Source organism: Phocoena sinus, chromosome 1, assembly GCF_008692025.1.
Source record: "Phocoena sinus isolate mPhoSin1 chromosome 1, mPhoSin1.pri, whole genome shotgun sequence".
Taxonomy (NCBI): Eukaryota; Metazoa; Chordata; class Mammalia; order Artiodactyla; family Phocoenidae; genus Phocoena; species Phocoena sinus.
In genome coordinates, this window is record NC_045763.1 from 5,368,807 (window position 1) to 5,384,485 (window position 15,679).

Genomic DNA, 15,679 nt, shown 5'->3' on the forward strand with positions numbered 1-15,679 from the left:
ATATCCTTGTAGCTTGTTTTATACCTAATAGTTGTACCTCTAACCCCTTACTCCTATATTGCCCCTCACCCCTTCCCTCTTCCCACTGGTAACCACTAAGTTGTCCTCTATATCTGTGAGTCTGCTTCTTTTTTGTTATATTCAATAGTTTGTTGTATTTTTTAGATTCCACATATAAGTGATATCATACAGTATTTGTCTTTCTCTGTCTGACTTATTTTACTTAGTATAATGCCCTCCAAGTCCATGCATGTTGCTGCAAATGGCAAAATTTCACTCTTTTTTGTGACTGGTATTCCACTGTGTATAGATATCAACATCTTCTTTATCTGTTCATCTGTGATGGACACTTAGGTTGCTTCCATATCTTGGCTATTGTAAATAATGCTGCTGTGAACATAGGGGTGCACGTATCTTTTTGAATTAGTGTTTTTGTTTTTTTCAGATATAAACCCAGGAGTGGAATTGCTGGGTCATATGGTAGTGCTAGGCGGTACAGAGTACCTAGAGTTATCCTAACCATGGGGCGAGGAGGTCTGGATGGCTTCTGTGTTATCCCAACCCGGACAGGAAGTGAGGAAGCTGGGAGGCCACCCACCAAATCCCCGTCCATTGGGTGAGGGGTGCTTTCAGGGCATCAGGGTTCACCCAGCCAGTAGAGCAGAACTGGGATTCAAACCGGGACTGGCCCCCCAGTCCATGCCTTGGAGGAAGCTCTGGAGAGTCACAGTGACTCCAAGTGAATCCTGCTCAGTCACTTTCTGGCTAGAAAGGCTTGATTTCCTCATCTTTATGTTGGGGATGGTAATAATACCTACCTCGTAGGGTTGCTGTGAGGATGAAAAAATGTAGGTTATAGACACAGACATAGATATAGAAATAGGTGTAGATCCAGATATAGATGTAGATATAGATACAGATACAGACATAGGTGTAGACATAGATGTGGGGGTAGATACAGATGTAGATAGACATAGATGTAGACATAGATGGAGATATAGATGAGATATAGAGACATAGATGTAGATGTAGATAGAGATATAAATACAGATACAGACATAGGTGTAGACATAGATATCGGTGTAGGTATGGGCATAGATATAGATGTAGATAGATACACAGGTGTAGACAGATATAGATGTAGGCATAGATGGAGATGAAGATACAGATGTAGATGTAGACATGGATGGAGATGTAGATATAGACATAGATGTAGATGTAGACATAGATAGAGATGTTGACATAGATGTAGATGTAGACATAGACACAGGTGTAGACATAGATATAGACATATTGGAGATACAGGTGTAGATATAGACATGGATACAGAAGTAGACGTAGACATAGATGTAGATATAGACATAGAGATGTGGACATAAAGGTAGATGTAGACACAGGTGTAGACATTGATATAGACATAGATGGAGATACGGACGTAGATATAGACTGGATACAGATGTAGTTGTAGATATAGATGTAGACGTAGACATGTAGATGTAGATATAGATGCAGATGTAGACATAGAAGCAGACGTAGGCCACACGTGGCGTGCTCCCCCAGCGCTAGCAGTAACTGGGAGCTGGTGACATTGTCATGTGACAGGACTTTTGTGCCTCGTCCTTGCAGTTGCCATCACCTTCTGTCCTCAACTCCATTCCTGCTTCTTTGCTCTTCTCAGATAGGTGCTCCCTTTCATGCTGTCATGAAACTTATCAAAGCTCTCCCCTGACGGCCCCCCTCTCGCACGGTCTGGCCCACCTCTCCTTCTCCCCAGGGCAGTGCTCTGGCCCCCTGTCTTCCTCAGATCCCTCCCACCAGTGCCGACTTGCTCTTGACTGTGCTCTGGGAGGTGGCGCAGCCTCACTTCCTTTGCATCGTGGGGCACGTGGGCCCCTCTGCATGCAGCCTGTCTAGCTTTCCCTTTGCCATTCTCGGGACCCGTGAACTGTGCGGGGAGGGACCTTCCCCCATCACGCAGAGCAGAGCAAGTTCTAATAAAATCCGAGTGGCAGATTAAACACTATTAGGTTGCTCATTATTGCAAGTTAAAATGATGATTCCATTTATTAAGGCCATTTAAGTTGGACACTCTGGTCTCCTGCGGGATTTTGTCCTACTGAAAGTGTTGGATGACAGGGCCCCTCACGCTCCCAGAACGCAAAGGGCAGGTCACCAGAGGAAGATGGGTTTCCTCGGGTGGGTGCCGTTGTTATTCTGACTGTGGATATGATGGTGTCTGGGGGCGTCCCCTCTCTCTGGGTCATACCGTTTGTGATCTGTGGACAGTTGGCCTGAAGACACTGCTGAGGTTCACTGACCATGTTTAGACAGGGCAAGAGGATGGAGCAAATCAGACTTCCTGTCTTAGCTCACGAGAAGCTGGATTGGATTAATGTCCTGTCTTCTCTAGCAGATGAGCTTTCTGGGACCAAGGGAGTCCCTGCAACACTCTCGTGGGTGTCTTCTTTCCTGTTTGGAGGGGGCGAGACAAGCAGAGCCCGTCTATTTGATGAGATGTCTTCCTTTGCTTATTCCTTGGACAGTGGCTTAAGCACAGCCGTTGGACTTTGGGGTCCTTCTAATGGGTCTTTTAGGGAGTGAGAGGACTCACAGCACTCTGAAGACTGGGTGCCTGTACCTAGAGCGGGGCTGAAGTGGAAAGGGGCCGGCACCGTGGGGACCGTATTCCAGCCCTCCTGCCATTCAGAAATGAAAGAACTGTAAGGTTTTCAGTGCAGACTCATAAGTGCGAGACAGATACCGTCAGGTGACAGCTTGTGACAGTGCATGGAGCTGCTTCCCCATTGTTTTAGTCGGCGCAGACTTGGGGAGGAAACCAACATCGACACAAACCAACCGCACGGTGCTGGGTGGGAACTACAATTAGCTGCTGTCAACCTGGAGTGATTTTTTCTTCCCCTACAGACAGTGGAATAGTAAGACATCAATAGCGAACGTTCTGTGCCCAACTGTGAAGTGGCCCATAGTTCAAAGGAAAAGAAAAGAAAGGGATGGAGGCTCTTGCCCCAGCCCCGGGGAAGACTGGCTGCTTGCTTTCTCACCTCTGCCACAGCAGAGAAACAGGAGCCGACTTGCCTCAGAAGGAACCTATCTATGAAACAGAAACAGAATCACGGACATAGAGGACGGACTGGTGGTTGCCAAGGGGGCGGGGGGTGGGGGAGGGATGGAGTGGGAGTTTGGGGTCAGCAGATGTAAGCTGTTATATATAGAATGGATAAACAACAAGGTCCTACTGTACAGCACAGAGAACTATATTCAATATCCTATCGTAAACCATAATGAGAAAGAATATTTTAAAAAAAGAATTATATATATGTATAATTGAATCACTTTGCTGTACAGCAGAAATTAACACAACCTTGTAAATCAACTATACTTCAATAAAAAATTATTGATTAAAAAAAGAAAAAGAAGAAACCACTTCCTTTGCCTTGTTTGTGTCAGGAGCTCTCTCACCCCGGCTAGGAAGGAGCTGGAAGGCCTGTGTGGTCCCCTGGGTGCACAGATCACTTACCTTTCCTTTTTCTGTGTTGAGCCTTCAGGCGGAGAGTGACACAGCTGGCTAGGGCTGGTGCGCCATGTCTTGTAGCTTTCGGGGGCATCTTCCTTAAAGGATGGACCTGCCCCCAGCTGCTGGAGCTTTATTCTGTAAGGTTTACCATAGCACTTGCCCTCAGCTGCCAGGGGAGCTTAGTTCTTTGTCTCCTTGGTGTCTCCAAACCAAAATTTGTCACCGCTACAGCTACACGGATGAGCGTAAACATCCTCTGCCCTTTGTGGTTGACGCTTGGGGTCTTCTAGGGAAATTCAAGATTCTCTTTGTTCTTTTTAAACGGCACGGAGAACGGCCATCCCGCTCTTAGCATTTAGCAAGTGGGTAACTATTTTTCTAAGATATGGTGGTCATGGACCGAATAGACAAATCTGCCTGGAAGTGCTGAGCCCGTTCACAACTAAAGCCCAACTGGGAAAGAATCAGGTACTTAGCTTGCTTGGGGAGAAGGGCTGTAGGGCTGTTCCACATCCAGTAGGAATCTAAATGCAGGCAATGAATCAAGAGCGTCTGGCCTCAGTGACTAGTTTTTCCATTGGTCTGTTCTTAACGTAGTCATCTAGTGTCTGCGTTAAACTTATTTATTTACTAATGTTAGGTGATGGATTAAAAAATGTGCAGAAAATCTTTCTACAAGAGATAAGATATTGCCGGCTGCCATAACACTCCCGGCTCTTTTTGCGTTCTTTCTGCTTTTCCTACTTTTCAGGGCAGAGCTCGGGCTCCCACACCATACATCCTGATTAGATCGTGGATATTACTAAGGGGATGTTTTTTAAGCCTATCATTGACACATTTAATTCATTAGGTACCAAATCCACAAGCAAATTTTGCATGGCCATACCGCCTGGAGGGGTGGGATAGGGAGGGCGGGAGGGAGGGAGACGCAAGAGGGAAGAGATATGGGAACATATGTATATGTATAACTGATTCACTTTGTTATAAAGCAGAAACTAACACACCACTGTAAAGCAATTATACCCCAATAAAGATATATAAAAAAAAAAGAATATAACAAGGTGGGAGGGAGACGCAAGAGGGAGGAGATATGGGGATATATGTATATGTATAGCTGATTCACTTTGTTATAAGGAGAAATTAACACACCATTGTAAAGCAATTATACTCCAATAAAGATGTTAAAAAAATAATAAAAAAATAAAAATTATCTATGATTAAAAAAAAAAAACATGGTTAATCCAGGGAGCTGCAATAAAAGGTGAAAAATTATGTCCCAGCAAATGTGGAATATTGCTCTTCTGTAGAGACTTTTACTGGTCTACGATATCTTTCTTCATACATTTTTCTTCTGCTCGGTTCTCTTGGTAACTTAACCATTTGTTGTTTCCAGACCGCAGAATGGCTCAATGATCCTCTACAACAGGAAGAAAGTGAAATACAGGAAAGATGGGTATTGCTGGAAAAAGAGGAAAGATGGGAAAACGACCAGAGAGGACCACATGAAACTGAAGGTCCAGGGAGTAGAGGTAAAGAGCAAACAAGGCTCCCTTGTTCTGCAGATGGCATTTCCGGGCTGCAATAAGATGGAACTGCTTTTGAGTCATTCGATGCCAGGCACTTCTTGTCAGCAGTATTTTGTTTGTCAAGACCCTGTTTGTTGTTTTTCTTTTTTCCTGACTTTTTACCCTATGTCGCCATTTAAGTTTTCCCTGAAACCAGATGTAACTAAGGTGCTCCTGTTTCTTGAGAGTCATTGGTGTACAGACTGGGATCAGCAAGATTCTTGCAGAATCGCAGGGAGCCTCCAGTGCCTTGAGAGTTTGGGAGGAAAGAGGGAGCTGTGTAAGGCATCTCCCTCTTGAGGTGGCCAGGGACGCCTCTGTTGAGCGGATCCCGTGGGAGTGGTGATCCCCAACCAGAGCCTGGCTTCCCTCTCTCTATTCACAAACCCTTCCGTTTCCCACTGGGTGTTGCAACCTCAGGGAACTCACAGGTATTAAGGATAACAAGGTATGTTGCAGGGCTGGGACAGAGGTGGGCACAGTAGAAAGCATCTGGGGATGTTGTGCAAACTCCAGATTGCGGGAGGACAGGGTGCAGTCTGGTTTCCTTGGTATCGTCCTGACCCCACGTGCTCTCACTCTGGAGGAGCCATGGAGACGTCCCCCGGTTCCTCTTTTCCGTTGTTTGAGGGCCTGAGCCATGTGTCACAGCGGGAGAGAGAGGGTGTGAATCGTGGTGCATTCTTGGCCGGTGAGTTAGTGAGCACCCACTTCTCTCTGCTTTCCTTGGTGATCCTAGTAAAGGATCTTCCCTGGGAGCTGGGAAGCTGGCTGTGAGCCACCTGGGAATTCACAGTGGTCAGAGAGGGGGCTCCCAGAGTCCGCTGGTGTGTTGGGTCCTCCAGTGTGCCAGGATTAATCTCCAGGACCCACTCGAGTTCAACGGCTCACCCTCCACGCTGACGTTCTTTGTGACGCCCTTTATCATTATGACTTCCTCTATATCAAAATCATGTGCTTTTACGGCTGTTAGAATAGCTTCCAGTGGCTTTTATTCTGTTGCTCCACAGAGAGAGATAACCTGTGTTTTATGCTTTTGCGTTTTTTTTTTTAAACACCTAGTAACAATGCTTTATGATGATGAACAAAGAAAAAGGCGGGATAGGAGAAATCCCAGTTCCCTGTGTTCTCCTGGGCTCAGTGTTTGCACAGCGTGATAGAAGCAACCGCACGAAACATTCAAATGCACGTTACCAGAACATGCCGCTCCAAACCCAGCTCCAGGACTGTGACTGGTGATTGCGCAAACAGATTAGCGATTGTTACCGAAACTGAGGGAGGTGGGGCTTTGCTTGTATCCTCCTAGATGGAGGAATAGATAGAAAGCGCGAAGTGGGGGAGGGGCAAGTGAGGGGCCACTGTGCTGTGGGAATTCACACCCGAACCTCGCCATCAGCCCCCATGCCTGTGGGCCTCTGGTATATTTCATCCCTGTACTATGTAAATCAGGAACTTCTGGTTGTAAGTAACAGCAGGGTGGGATTCTTCCTCAGCAGCAGCTAAAGACCAGGGGGAAAAAAAAAGCCACAGTGTTCCTTTTCTTCCCTGCTGTTATAAGTTAGAATCCTCACTGGATGGAATCAGAATGATTTATGGTTATTCTTAGGCCGTACTTACGTTCGGGGTTACTCGTGCCTTCCACTTGCAGTCTAACATGTAGACGTGTGTGTGGGGGCGGCCTGGACCCTCAGACCACCGAGGAAGGGGATGGACAAGACAGTGCGGGGTTTCCATGACTTTCTGGACGTGAGCGACAGCAGGGCAGTAGGAACGGGAGGCGGGCTTGGAGGGACTTTAGCAGCAACACAAGGGGTGTGTTTTCAGGTTCTTGGAGAGTGAGGCCCCAGGTGGGTGTGAACTGTGGTGGCCGCTCCCATTGGGCTTGGGGAGCTGCCCCATTGAGTCGATCAGCAGATGTTGACTGTGGCCCCTACTCTGTGCAGGGCCCTGTGGTGTCTACTGAGAAAATAGGAGCCGTGTTCTCTGCCCCAGGGACTCGCATTCAAATCGAGGAGGTAGCCATGTCCATACCTACAAGTCACGATCTGTACTGAGGAGTACAGAAGGCTGAGCGTTTAAGAGAAGTGTCCCGGGAGTTCAGAGTGGGCTGGGATGGTCAGAGAAGCTTCCTGGGTGAGATGGGTCATAAGTTAAGCTCTTAAAGTTGGGGGGGGGATTGTGTGTGTAACATAGTGTTTCCTAGCTTAACTTTCTCTCTTAGCCTTTGGATTCTGAGATCCCCTCTTCCCTCGGAACTGCTCTATAGTATTCAAGTGTATAAGCGTTTGAGTCACTCCTTGGTCGGTGGACTTTTGGGCTCTTCCCAGTTTTCCAATGTTACGATGCTTCAGTCAACGTTCTCACCCATGTCTGCTTGTGCACGTGGGCAACCCAGACCTGGCATTGCTGGGTGTAGGGTCTGAGTATTTCCAGTTCCACTGGATGCTGTCAAATGGCTCCCAAGTGGCTGTGTTAACTACCTGCCCACCAGCACCGAGAATGACCCTTACCTCTGCGCCCTCTCCCACGCTGATGGAGAGTGAGGAGAACTTGGGTTTTTCTTGGTTATTCGTGGGGGTGAGCTCATTCTCGTGTTCATGGATGTCCTTTGCTGTGGACTGTCTACCATGGGCACGATTTTTAAACAGCCCCAAAGGAAGATTTATCTGGCAAGAGCAGCCCCACACATCAGCGACGTTTCTCCTGCATTTGCTCTGATCTGGACCAGTGGCTGGGAAGCCCAGTTGTCATGCAGGGGACAGTAGGCAGGTGGGCCTTCCCACCCGGGAGATTGCAATGCATATATACATGGGTTTTGCATCTCACAGGAGGCGGGGGTCTTCCCAGTTTGGACTCTGCTTCCTTCTTCAGTGGATTCAGTCAGGTGGTTCCCATTGACTTAGTACATATATCATGCCAGGTACGGTGCCAGCCAGCTGCCCCTACCGCTGGGTGAGGCAGACAGTCCTGTCCAGGGTCTTGGAGTTGTGACTTTCTACCACGCCAGCTGGTTTCCACAGTTCCAGGGCATGATAGATATTTGGATCTACCATTTAACATATCACTTGCTGTAAGCCTTCCCTCAGGCCAGGGAAGCTTCCAGCCCTGTTCGTAGAACTGCTCAGAGGTCTGGCTTCTTTTGTTCTCAGAGGCCGAGGCCCTTGGTTACTCACGGCAACTCAAAGGCACATTGACTTTCTCATCCAGGCCCAGGATGGGGGCAGCCGCTTTTGAAGTTGATGAGCTCTTAGGTCCGGGATTAGTTGTCTTGTCTATAAGCCAAGGAGAAGCCAGCTCAATAAGGTTTCCTGGCATGACAGAGGTTGGCAGGGAGGAAAAAGAAGGTGGTTGTGATGTCAACATTTCATGAGATGAAATCTCAGCAGGCAGGCCTGAAGCGGGTCCTGCTCTCCAGGTAGATTGATGCCTGCTTACCTGGGGCCTGGGGTGTGCAGGGAGAGGACCTCTGGTGGTGGGGGGAGCATTTCCTGAATGCAGAGAGGCACACCTGGTGCCCCCATGTCTCCAGGATCACCACGCCATGGGTGGGATGAGCTGGGTGAAGTCAGTCCAAGGAGATGTTGTTCTTTGGGCCAAGCTGGAAGAGTACTTTTCAAGTTCATGGTGCTCTTCTCTGGCCCCAGAAGGCTGCGGGGCTGTCTTCTGCCCTGTCCTCCCTCACCCCTCTCTCCTGAAAGCGCCGGGTGTCTCAGAATCCAGGCTGTCGACTTCCTAGCACTTTCACTGCTGGGTTCCCATAACAGGAGCCACCCCTGGCCACAGGCTTACAAATGTCCTGTACACCATCTCACTCGACCCTTCTCAGAACATCCACACCAGGTACATATGACTACACCCGTTTCACAGATGAAGAGATGGCACCTTGCGAGGGCTTCTCTTGCCCCACATCCCGCCACGAATCAATGCAGAGCTGGGACGTGAGCCAAGATCCGCCTGGCTCTACAGTGTGAGCACTTGCCCTGGGCATTCTGGCGGGGTTTGGGGTCAAGTCCAGCACGTACCCTTCGTTCATCAGCCAGCTGTTGGATGCTTTCTACCCACCAGCACTGGGAGAGGTACTGAGGATGTAGTGATGTCAACAAGGGCACTCCCCTTCTCATGGGGACAGAAAACATCAAGCACGCAACTTTATCGCGGGGTCATGAGGGCTGGGATGGAAGACTTACGAGGCTCTGGACCGAACACATAGCAGGGCTGCCTAAGGCAGACTTGGTCTTAAGAAACGACATAAACGCAGGGAACCAGGTGCTGGTGAGGGCTGGACAGTGAGGGCATAGGGATGGAAACGAGCGATGGGCAGAGATATAGGCTGCTGAAAAATGGCTAACATGATTTACAGCAACAGGGGCCCAGAACTGTGATGTGTGAGCATCTCTCTCAGCCCTTTGCAGACCAGACACTCCCCCCCGCCTGGGGACGAGGCTCTCTGCTCTGATCACAAGGCGTGCCTTGCCGTGACGTCCTGCCTTTGGAACCGATGCGTGGACGTTGCACAGAAGCTGTTGGCTTGACTGTGGGTAGCATGGAGAAAGGCATCCTTCCCCACTGAGCCCGTTCCGAGGTAGACAGGTACCCCCTGGCCTGGACCATCTGCCCAGCAGAAATGCCAGCCATTGCCTCTGACCAGAATTTTCAGCAGTGAAGAGAGAGTTTGGTTTTGCTGACCTGTTGGTGCTGCCTGAAAGAATGAAAAGCTGCTTTGACTTCTCAACTAAGTGCCTGAAAGCTCAAAGCCCCGTCTTGAATGTGGAAGTGGCAGGCGAGGTTATGTTTTTGGACATGGCCTCATTAGAAATGATATTCTTTATTTGGACACTTAGGCCACGTATTAAGAAGGGAAAAAAAAAAAAGCACCTCTTTTAAAAGTAGGAATGATTTTGTAGTTACCGCATTAGGAATTAACAGGGCATGAAATAACTGTCTGCCTCGTGGCGATGTCAGATCTTTTCAGCTCTGCTTGCAGCCGTAAGATAAATAGGTGTCTTGCTTGCAGCTGATGGAAAATATTTAAAATAGCCAACCACAAACATGCATGGTGCCCAAATTGGGTTTGGGAAACAGCAATGAATAGATAAGGGGTAAGTAAGTGGGCTGACGAAACAGCTGAGTGGCAGAAGCTCACAAAAGGTCAAGTGAGTCTGCATGTTGCCACTCTGTGCTTTTCAACAGAATACAGATTTTTTGCTTTCCGTAAACGATCGTGTAGCTTTGGTCTGTGGATGTCTTATTTCACCCCGTTCTTCTTCAGACTTGCCATGCGCCCACTGGTCTACACTGTATAATGTGTCCCTTGCTCAGAACCTCTTTTCCCCACGTCTGCGTCAAGACTGTGTTAGCCTTGTAACTTCTGAACCTTCTAGGGCATCTTCCCTGATCTGCAGTCAGAAGAAATTATCCCCTGTCTTTCATTGCCATAGCACTCCGTCTGTACCTTTCCTGAAGAGGTGTTCTCTTTGACTCTATATGAGCTCTGTCCAGTTCAACAAACATAAATTAAGTATCTAGTATTTTCTAGGTACTAGAACACCTCTATCTGGTATCTGGATACTAGGTGATCTGTTAAGCACAGGTTCTAGAGAGGCAAGTAAGACGGAGCATCCTTTTTTTAATACTGTTTTTTAAAAAATTTTTATTTATCTATCTATTTATTTTTTGGCCGCACCGTGAGGCATGCGGGATCTAGTTCCCCGAGCAGGGATCGAACCTGTGTCCCCTGCATTGGGAGCACAGGGTCTTAACCACTGGACCACCAGGGAAGTCTCACGAAAGAGCGTCCTACTTGGGAAACTTTCAGAAACATGAAACTGGTCATTGCAATATGACGCGGTGATTGTTGCCGTGGAGAAGTGGTGTTAGAATGAACTTGTTTCCCTCTCTGAGGACAGGATCTGATCAGTCACCCATGGGAACTCGTTCTGAGCAGTGGGATCTGCTGGACGACCTGCCTTCACAGGTACTTCTCATCTGAGCCTCAACGCAGCCCTGCCGTTCAGTCAAGGCAGCATTTTTATCCCTACTGGTCCCATGTCTGAGACTTGAACCCAGGTTCAAGTCCAGTCCCGGCCACCCCTCCCGTCTGGTACCGAGAGCTGTGGTCCAGGTGTCTGGTCTCATGACTCCAGTGCAGGGAGCCGGTCTGTTTGGCAGCAGCTCAGAGGGTCTCCCAGGGCTCTCTTCTGACTTTTAATCATCTGAATTTTTGTGCCGGATTCTGCTGGCATGCGATCACGTTAAAACTTAATCTCCTGTTTCCTGGGTGTGTTTCGGTGGTATCAATTCAGGAGCTCAAATCCATAGTCTTTCCTTAATTTCTAATTACTCAGCATCCCTGGCGACATGTCCCTACACAATTCATAGGATTAAAATTTTAGCTGATAAATAACATAAGCTACCGACATTTTAAAGTGGCGGGAGCACCCTGTCTGTTCACAGTCCGCTGGCTCCCAGAGGCCTGGCCAGGTGCTGGTTTTGCTTCTCCTTCTTCAGGCTTCCTCCTGCCTGACCACAGCCAGCTAGTGACAGCAACAGCAAGGATGGTGTGCATCACTTAGTGAGCACCTATTGAATACCCGGTCCTGTACCCATCACTCTATAAGCATCACCTCATTCAGTGGCTTGGCAACATCCCTTTTGGGTAGGTACTGCCCTTACTCCACCACTCTGAATACCCTGCATGACCTGCCTTAGCTCTGATTTCAAGTCCTTTAGGAGCCTCTCATATTCCCATGTCAACCTCCGCGGAGGGATAACAGGTTACGTTCATTTGCTCCCACAATGAACTGCCTATTTCCATTTGTCCTGAAGCTACAGCTTTCAAGCTTCCAGGATATTCTCACTCTGGTGATAAGGGTCTGTGTGCTCACTCTCCCTGTGTAGGGTTGCCAGATTTAGTGTGTAATGCACCCACACACATACACACGCGTACACACACAACACACACCCATACACATACATGAGAGACAGACGCCCAGTTACATTTTAACTTGAGTTAAACAAAACAAAAAAAAAGATTTTTTAGTGCAAGTATGTTCCATGCAATTTGGGGGATCTACTTATACTAAAATGTGATCTGTTGCTTCTCTGAAGCTCACATCTAGTCCTGTGTCTTATCTGGCCACCCTCCCACCATCAGAGCAGTTTCCTGGGATTCTTTGCAGACAAAGATTTGGCTACTTGGGTATTAGTCTCATTGAAGACTCGCGGAACTGAGTTGGTTTCTCTCCAGACACATTTTTGATGCAGGAACCATAAAAACAAGGACAGATACTGGCCCCGGCTTAGGAAAGAAAGCCTTCGTGGCAGTTAGCTAGTGAAGCCACGTGTGGCCGGGCCTGGGCCCCTCCTGCCCTCTCTGGGAAGTGAGTCGTGGGAACCTCCTCTCTCACTAGGTCTGCCCAAGCCCAGGTTCCATGCCCTTCTAGGTTGCTGCCTCGAGGAATGCAGGCCTCCTGCCAGTGGTGTTTGGAAAGCAGCTCGTTAGTGAAAGAGGTACCAGGAAGGTTTTGAAGGAAACACGTTTGTAATTTCTGCCTCCTTTATATCTCTGGTAGATTACAGCGCGTAAAGTTTCCTTTTCAGCTTGACTGCAGCCTTCCTGAGCTAGAAACTCCCGGTGAAGGTGGAGCCACAGCATGGCAACTTGGTATGCCGAGCTTGTATTTAATTATTATCATAGCAGTCTCTTAATATCATTTCAGATTAGCCCACGAGGACATGAATGGAAATTTTAGCATACTCAATTACAACGGAAACCCTTGAACACCACTGTCAAAATTCACCCAGGGCCTTCCTCTGTCTATGCCTCCACGTACCGCAGGCACAGAGATAGACATTACCCAGGCCACACAAGCTTGATTTTGTAAGCACCGTGCGTGGCCCCGTCTGCAAGGTGGGGATGCCTCTTAAGAACGCGATACATCTCCCACCCCGCCTCAGTAAATGACCAGATTTGGTTGTTGGCGTCGGTAAAGGATGTCTCTGGCCTTCACTTGACTGAGCAGTAAATTATCAATCCTTCTGCACAGCTTTCAATTCCCTAACATCGCTGGAGAAATTTACTCCTGTCATCGGTAGCTGCGGCTTGTCTCTGATGGGGCAGTTGGTGCTCAGAGGGTATGAATCTCCCGCCTCGTCCTAGAAGAGTCACACCTGGCCCCCTTTAGTTGACACCAACACAGGGAAGTTATCGTGGCTTGCAGAGTAATCGGACCCGCGTCGCTCTGTCTGTCCGCTTCCCACAGGCCAGCAAAAACCATGGGGAAATAGAGGCGCAGTGAAGGGCTTTTGTGCTGCCAGGGGTGGGGCAGAGAGAAGCATTACTGCATAAATGAAGGATGGAGCAGCCATTCACACAGCTGCTGGGGCGGAGGCTGCTTCAACGGCTGCTGGCTCTCGTCACCTGGTTTCTTGTGCGAGTTTGCTGGGCTTTCTGACTGCTAAGCTGCTCTCCGCTTGCCCTCCCTGGATGCGAGGCCAGAACTGTAGATGGAAAGCAGGTGATTTCACGAAAGAGCACCTTTCTGGTTCTTGAGTTTTCTTTCCAGAGAGATGAAATGACCTTGCATTTCCTTTTTGTTCTTCTTTTTTTTTTTTTTGCGGTACGCGCAGGCTCAGCGGCCATGGCTCACGGGCCCAGCCGCTCTGCGGCATGTGGGATCTTCCCGAACCAGGGCACGAACCCGTGTCCCCTGCATCGGCAGGCCAACTCTCAACCACTGCGCCACCAGGGAAGCCCCTCTTTGTTCTTCTTAATTCTAACACCTTGTAATGCTGTGTGCCCTTCAGGGTTTGCCTCTCCTTCTTGTTGCAAAACTCCTGCAAAAGCTGAGACCTGCACAGACACATATGCAGTCACACGGCTGCTTGCTCGCCACCGCGTGGTCCATCAGTCAGCAGCACCAGCCCACCTGGGAGCTCATTAGAAGGGCAGATTCTCAGGCCCTGCCCCGGATCTACTGCATTTGGAAAAGATTGACACATGCCATCCTCTTGTTGTTGGTGGAGTCCTCCCTTGGTGACTCAGTCCTAGGCAGGTGGTTTTTCTAATCTTAACTTAAGAAAAAAGTAAAGGAAAATTTTACAAGTTAGTCTGGTAATTCATTTCTTGACTCCCAACATCTTTTAAAAATATCTCACTGAAACCTCTGATGTTTGAGCCTGTTATTCCTTATTCTACCCTTGGCCATGAAGGGGAGAGAACAGCAGGTCTCTGGAAGCAGAGCACACAGCGAGGCTGCCAATGACTGAGCAGCTGCCTCAGCTTCTCTCCTCCAGGTGAAGTGGCCCTGCTCTCGCATTGATCCAATGTCCCCCCGTAGCCCAGTGCTCGGCATGGTACCTGGTACACAGTTGGTGCCCAATAAACGCTTTTTGAATGAATGAATGAATGAATGAAATGATGTATTTCTTCTGTGATGGGCTGGACAGTACAGGGATCCCTCACTTTTCGAAAGTTCAATTTACACCATGACGCTTTTACAGAAGACCTACATTCGCACCTGTTTTCACTAACCGAAAGAAATCCAAAGAGAATTTTCGCTTTTAGGAAAAAAGGCGAAAATAGTGTTCAGTGTTGGTTTTGCAGCAGCTGTAGTAGAAGATACTGCACCCCGAGCAGAAGGAGTGACCCCACCAAGCTCCTTCCTCCAGGACCACACTCAGCATCTCAGCATCCAGTCACCAGAGCTGTGACCTGGGTCTGAGCATCTGTGCTTTATCTCCATTTATTTTGTGCTTTTTTTACGTGTGTCCTAAGGTAACTGCTTCTTTGCCTTATACCATTTCAACTTACAAAAGGTTTCATAGGAATGCTTTACTTTGGGATAGCAGGGAAACCTGCAAATAGTTTCAGTTTTGCTGGCCAGAGGTCTCCATAGCAACTATTGTAACCGTGAAAGCTGCCATAGGCTATGTAATTAAGGAATGGGTGTGACTGTATTCCAATAAAACTTTATTTACAAAGACAGGCTGGGGGCCAGATATGGACCGTGGATGTAGTTCGCCGATCTCTGTTCTAGGTTACAGCAGCAGGTTCTAGAAGGAGCAGGGGGCTATGGGGACTGGTGAGAGACGGCAGGGGATGATCAAGGACTGGCCACCAAACCCTCTTACGGACTTGAATCTGAGCACTAGTGTGTCCTAGGATTCATGTTTGCAACCTGACAGTATTCACACTTAGCTTATAATTCTGCAAGGAATTAACAGTTTTTTGCACAACACCCCGACAATCTCATTAGTATTGTTAGTTGTGTTTGTCTTGGCGAAGTTAGGGTCTCTCCTTTCTCTTGACTTTTAGTGGCAATCTGGCTTATTCCACGGGGCATGGGATAATTGTTCTCCATCTGAAGAAACTAGGCAGAGCCTCCTGCAACGGGCGGCTTGGGGGTGAAAGCTGGGAAGCGTCCTGTCTCTCCCACGAGCCCAAGGCACTGGTCCATGGCGCTGCAGAGAAGGCGGGCAAGTCCCGGTGATGCGCTCTGAGCTCCCTTGTCCAGGGACAGCTGAGCCAATGGTATGTGGCCTTGCTGAGACCAGGTGGGTTAAAGGATCAAGATCTCGC

General features: G+C 48.4%; 1 protein-coding gene across 6 annotated transcripts in view; it reads left to right on the forward strand.

The window, feature by feature from the left end:
- The window catches only part of CAMTA1 (calmodulin binding transcription activator 1), an 897,244-nt gene that overhangs the window by 446,972 nt on the left and 434,593 nt on the right, over window positions 1-15,679 (forward strand). For all 6 annotated transcript variants that reach the window (XM_032640933.1, XM_032640940.1, XM_032640959.1 and 3 more), the window contains one exon: window positions 4,929-5,064. In XM_032640933.1, the coding sequence (XP_032496824.1) occupies window positions 4,929-5,064 (136 nt within the window). The remainder of the gene's footprint in view (window positions 1-4,928; window positions 5,065-15,679) is intronic.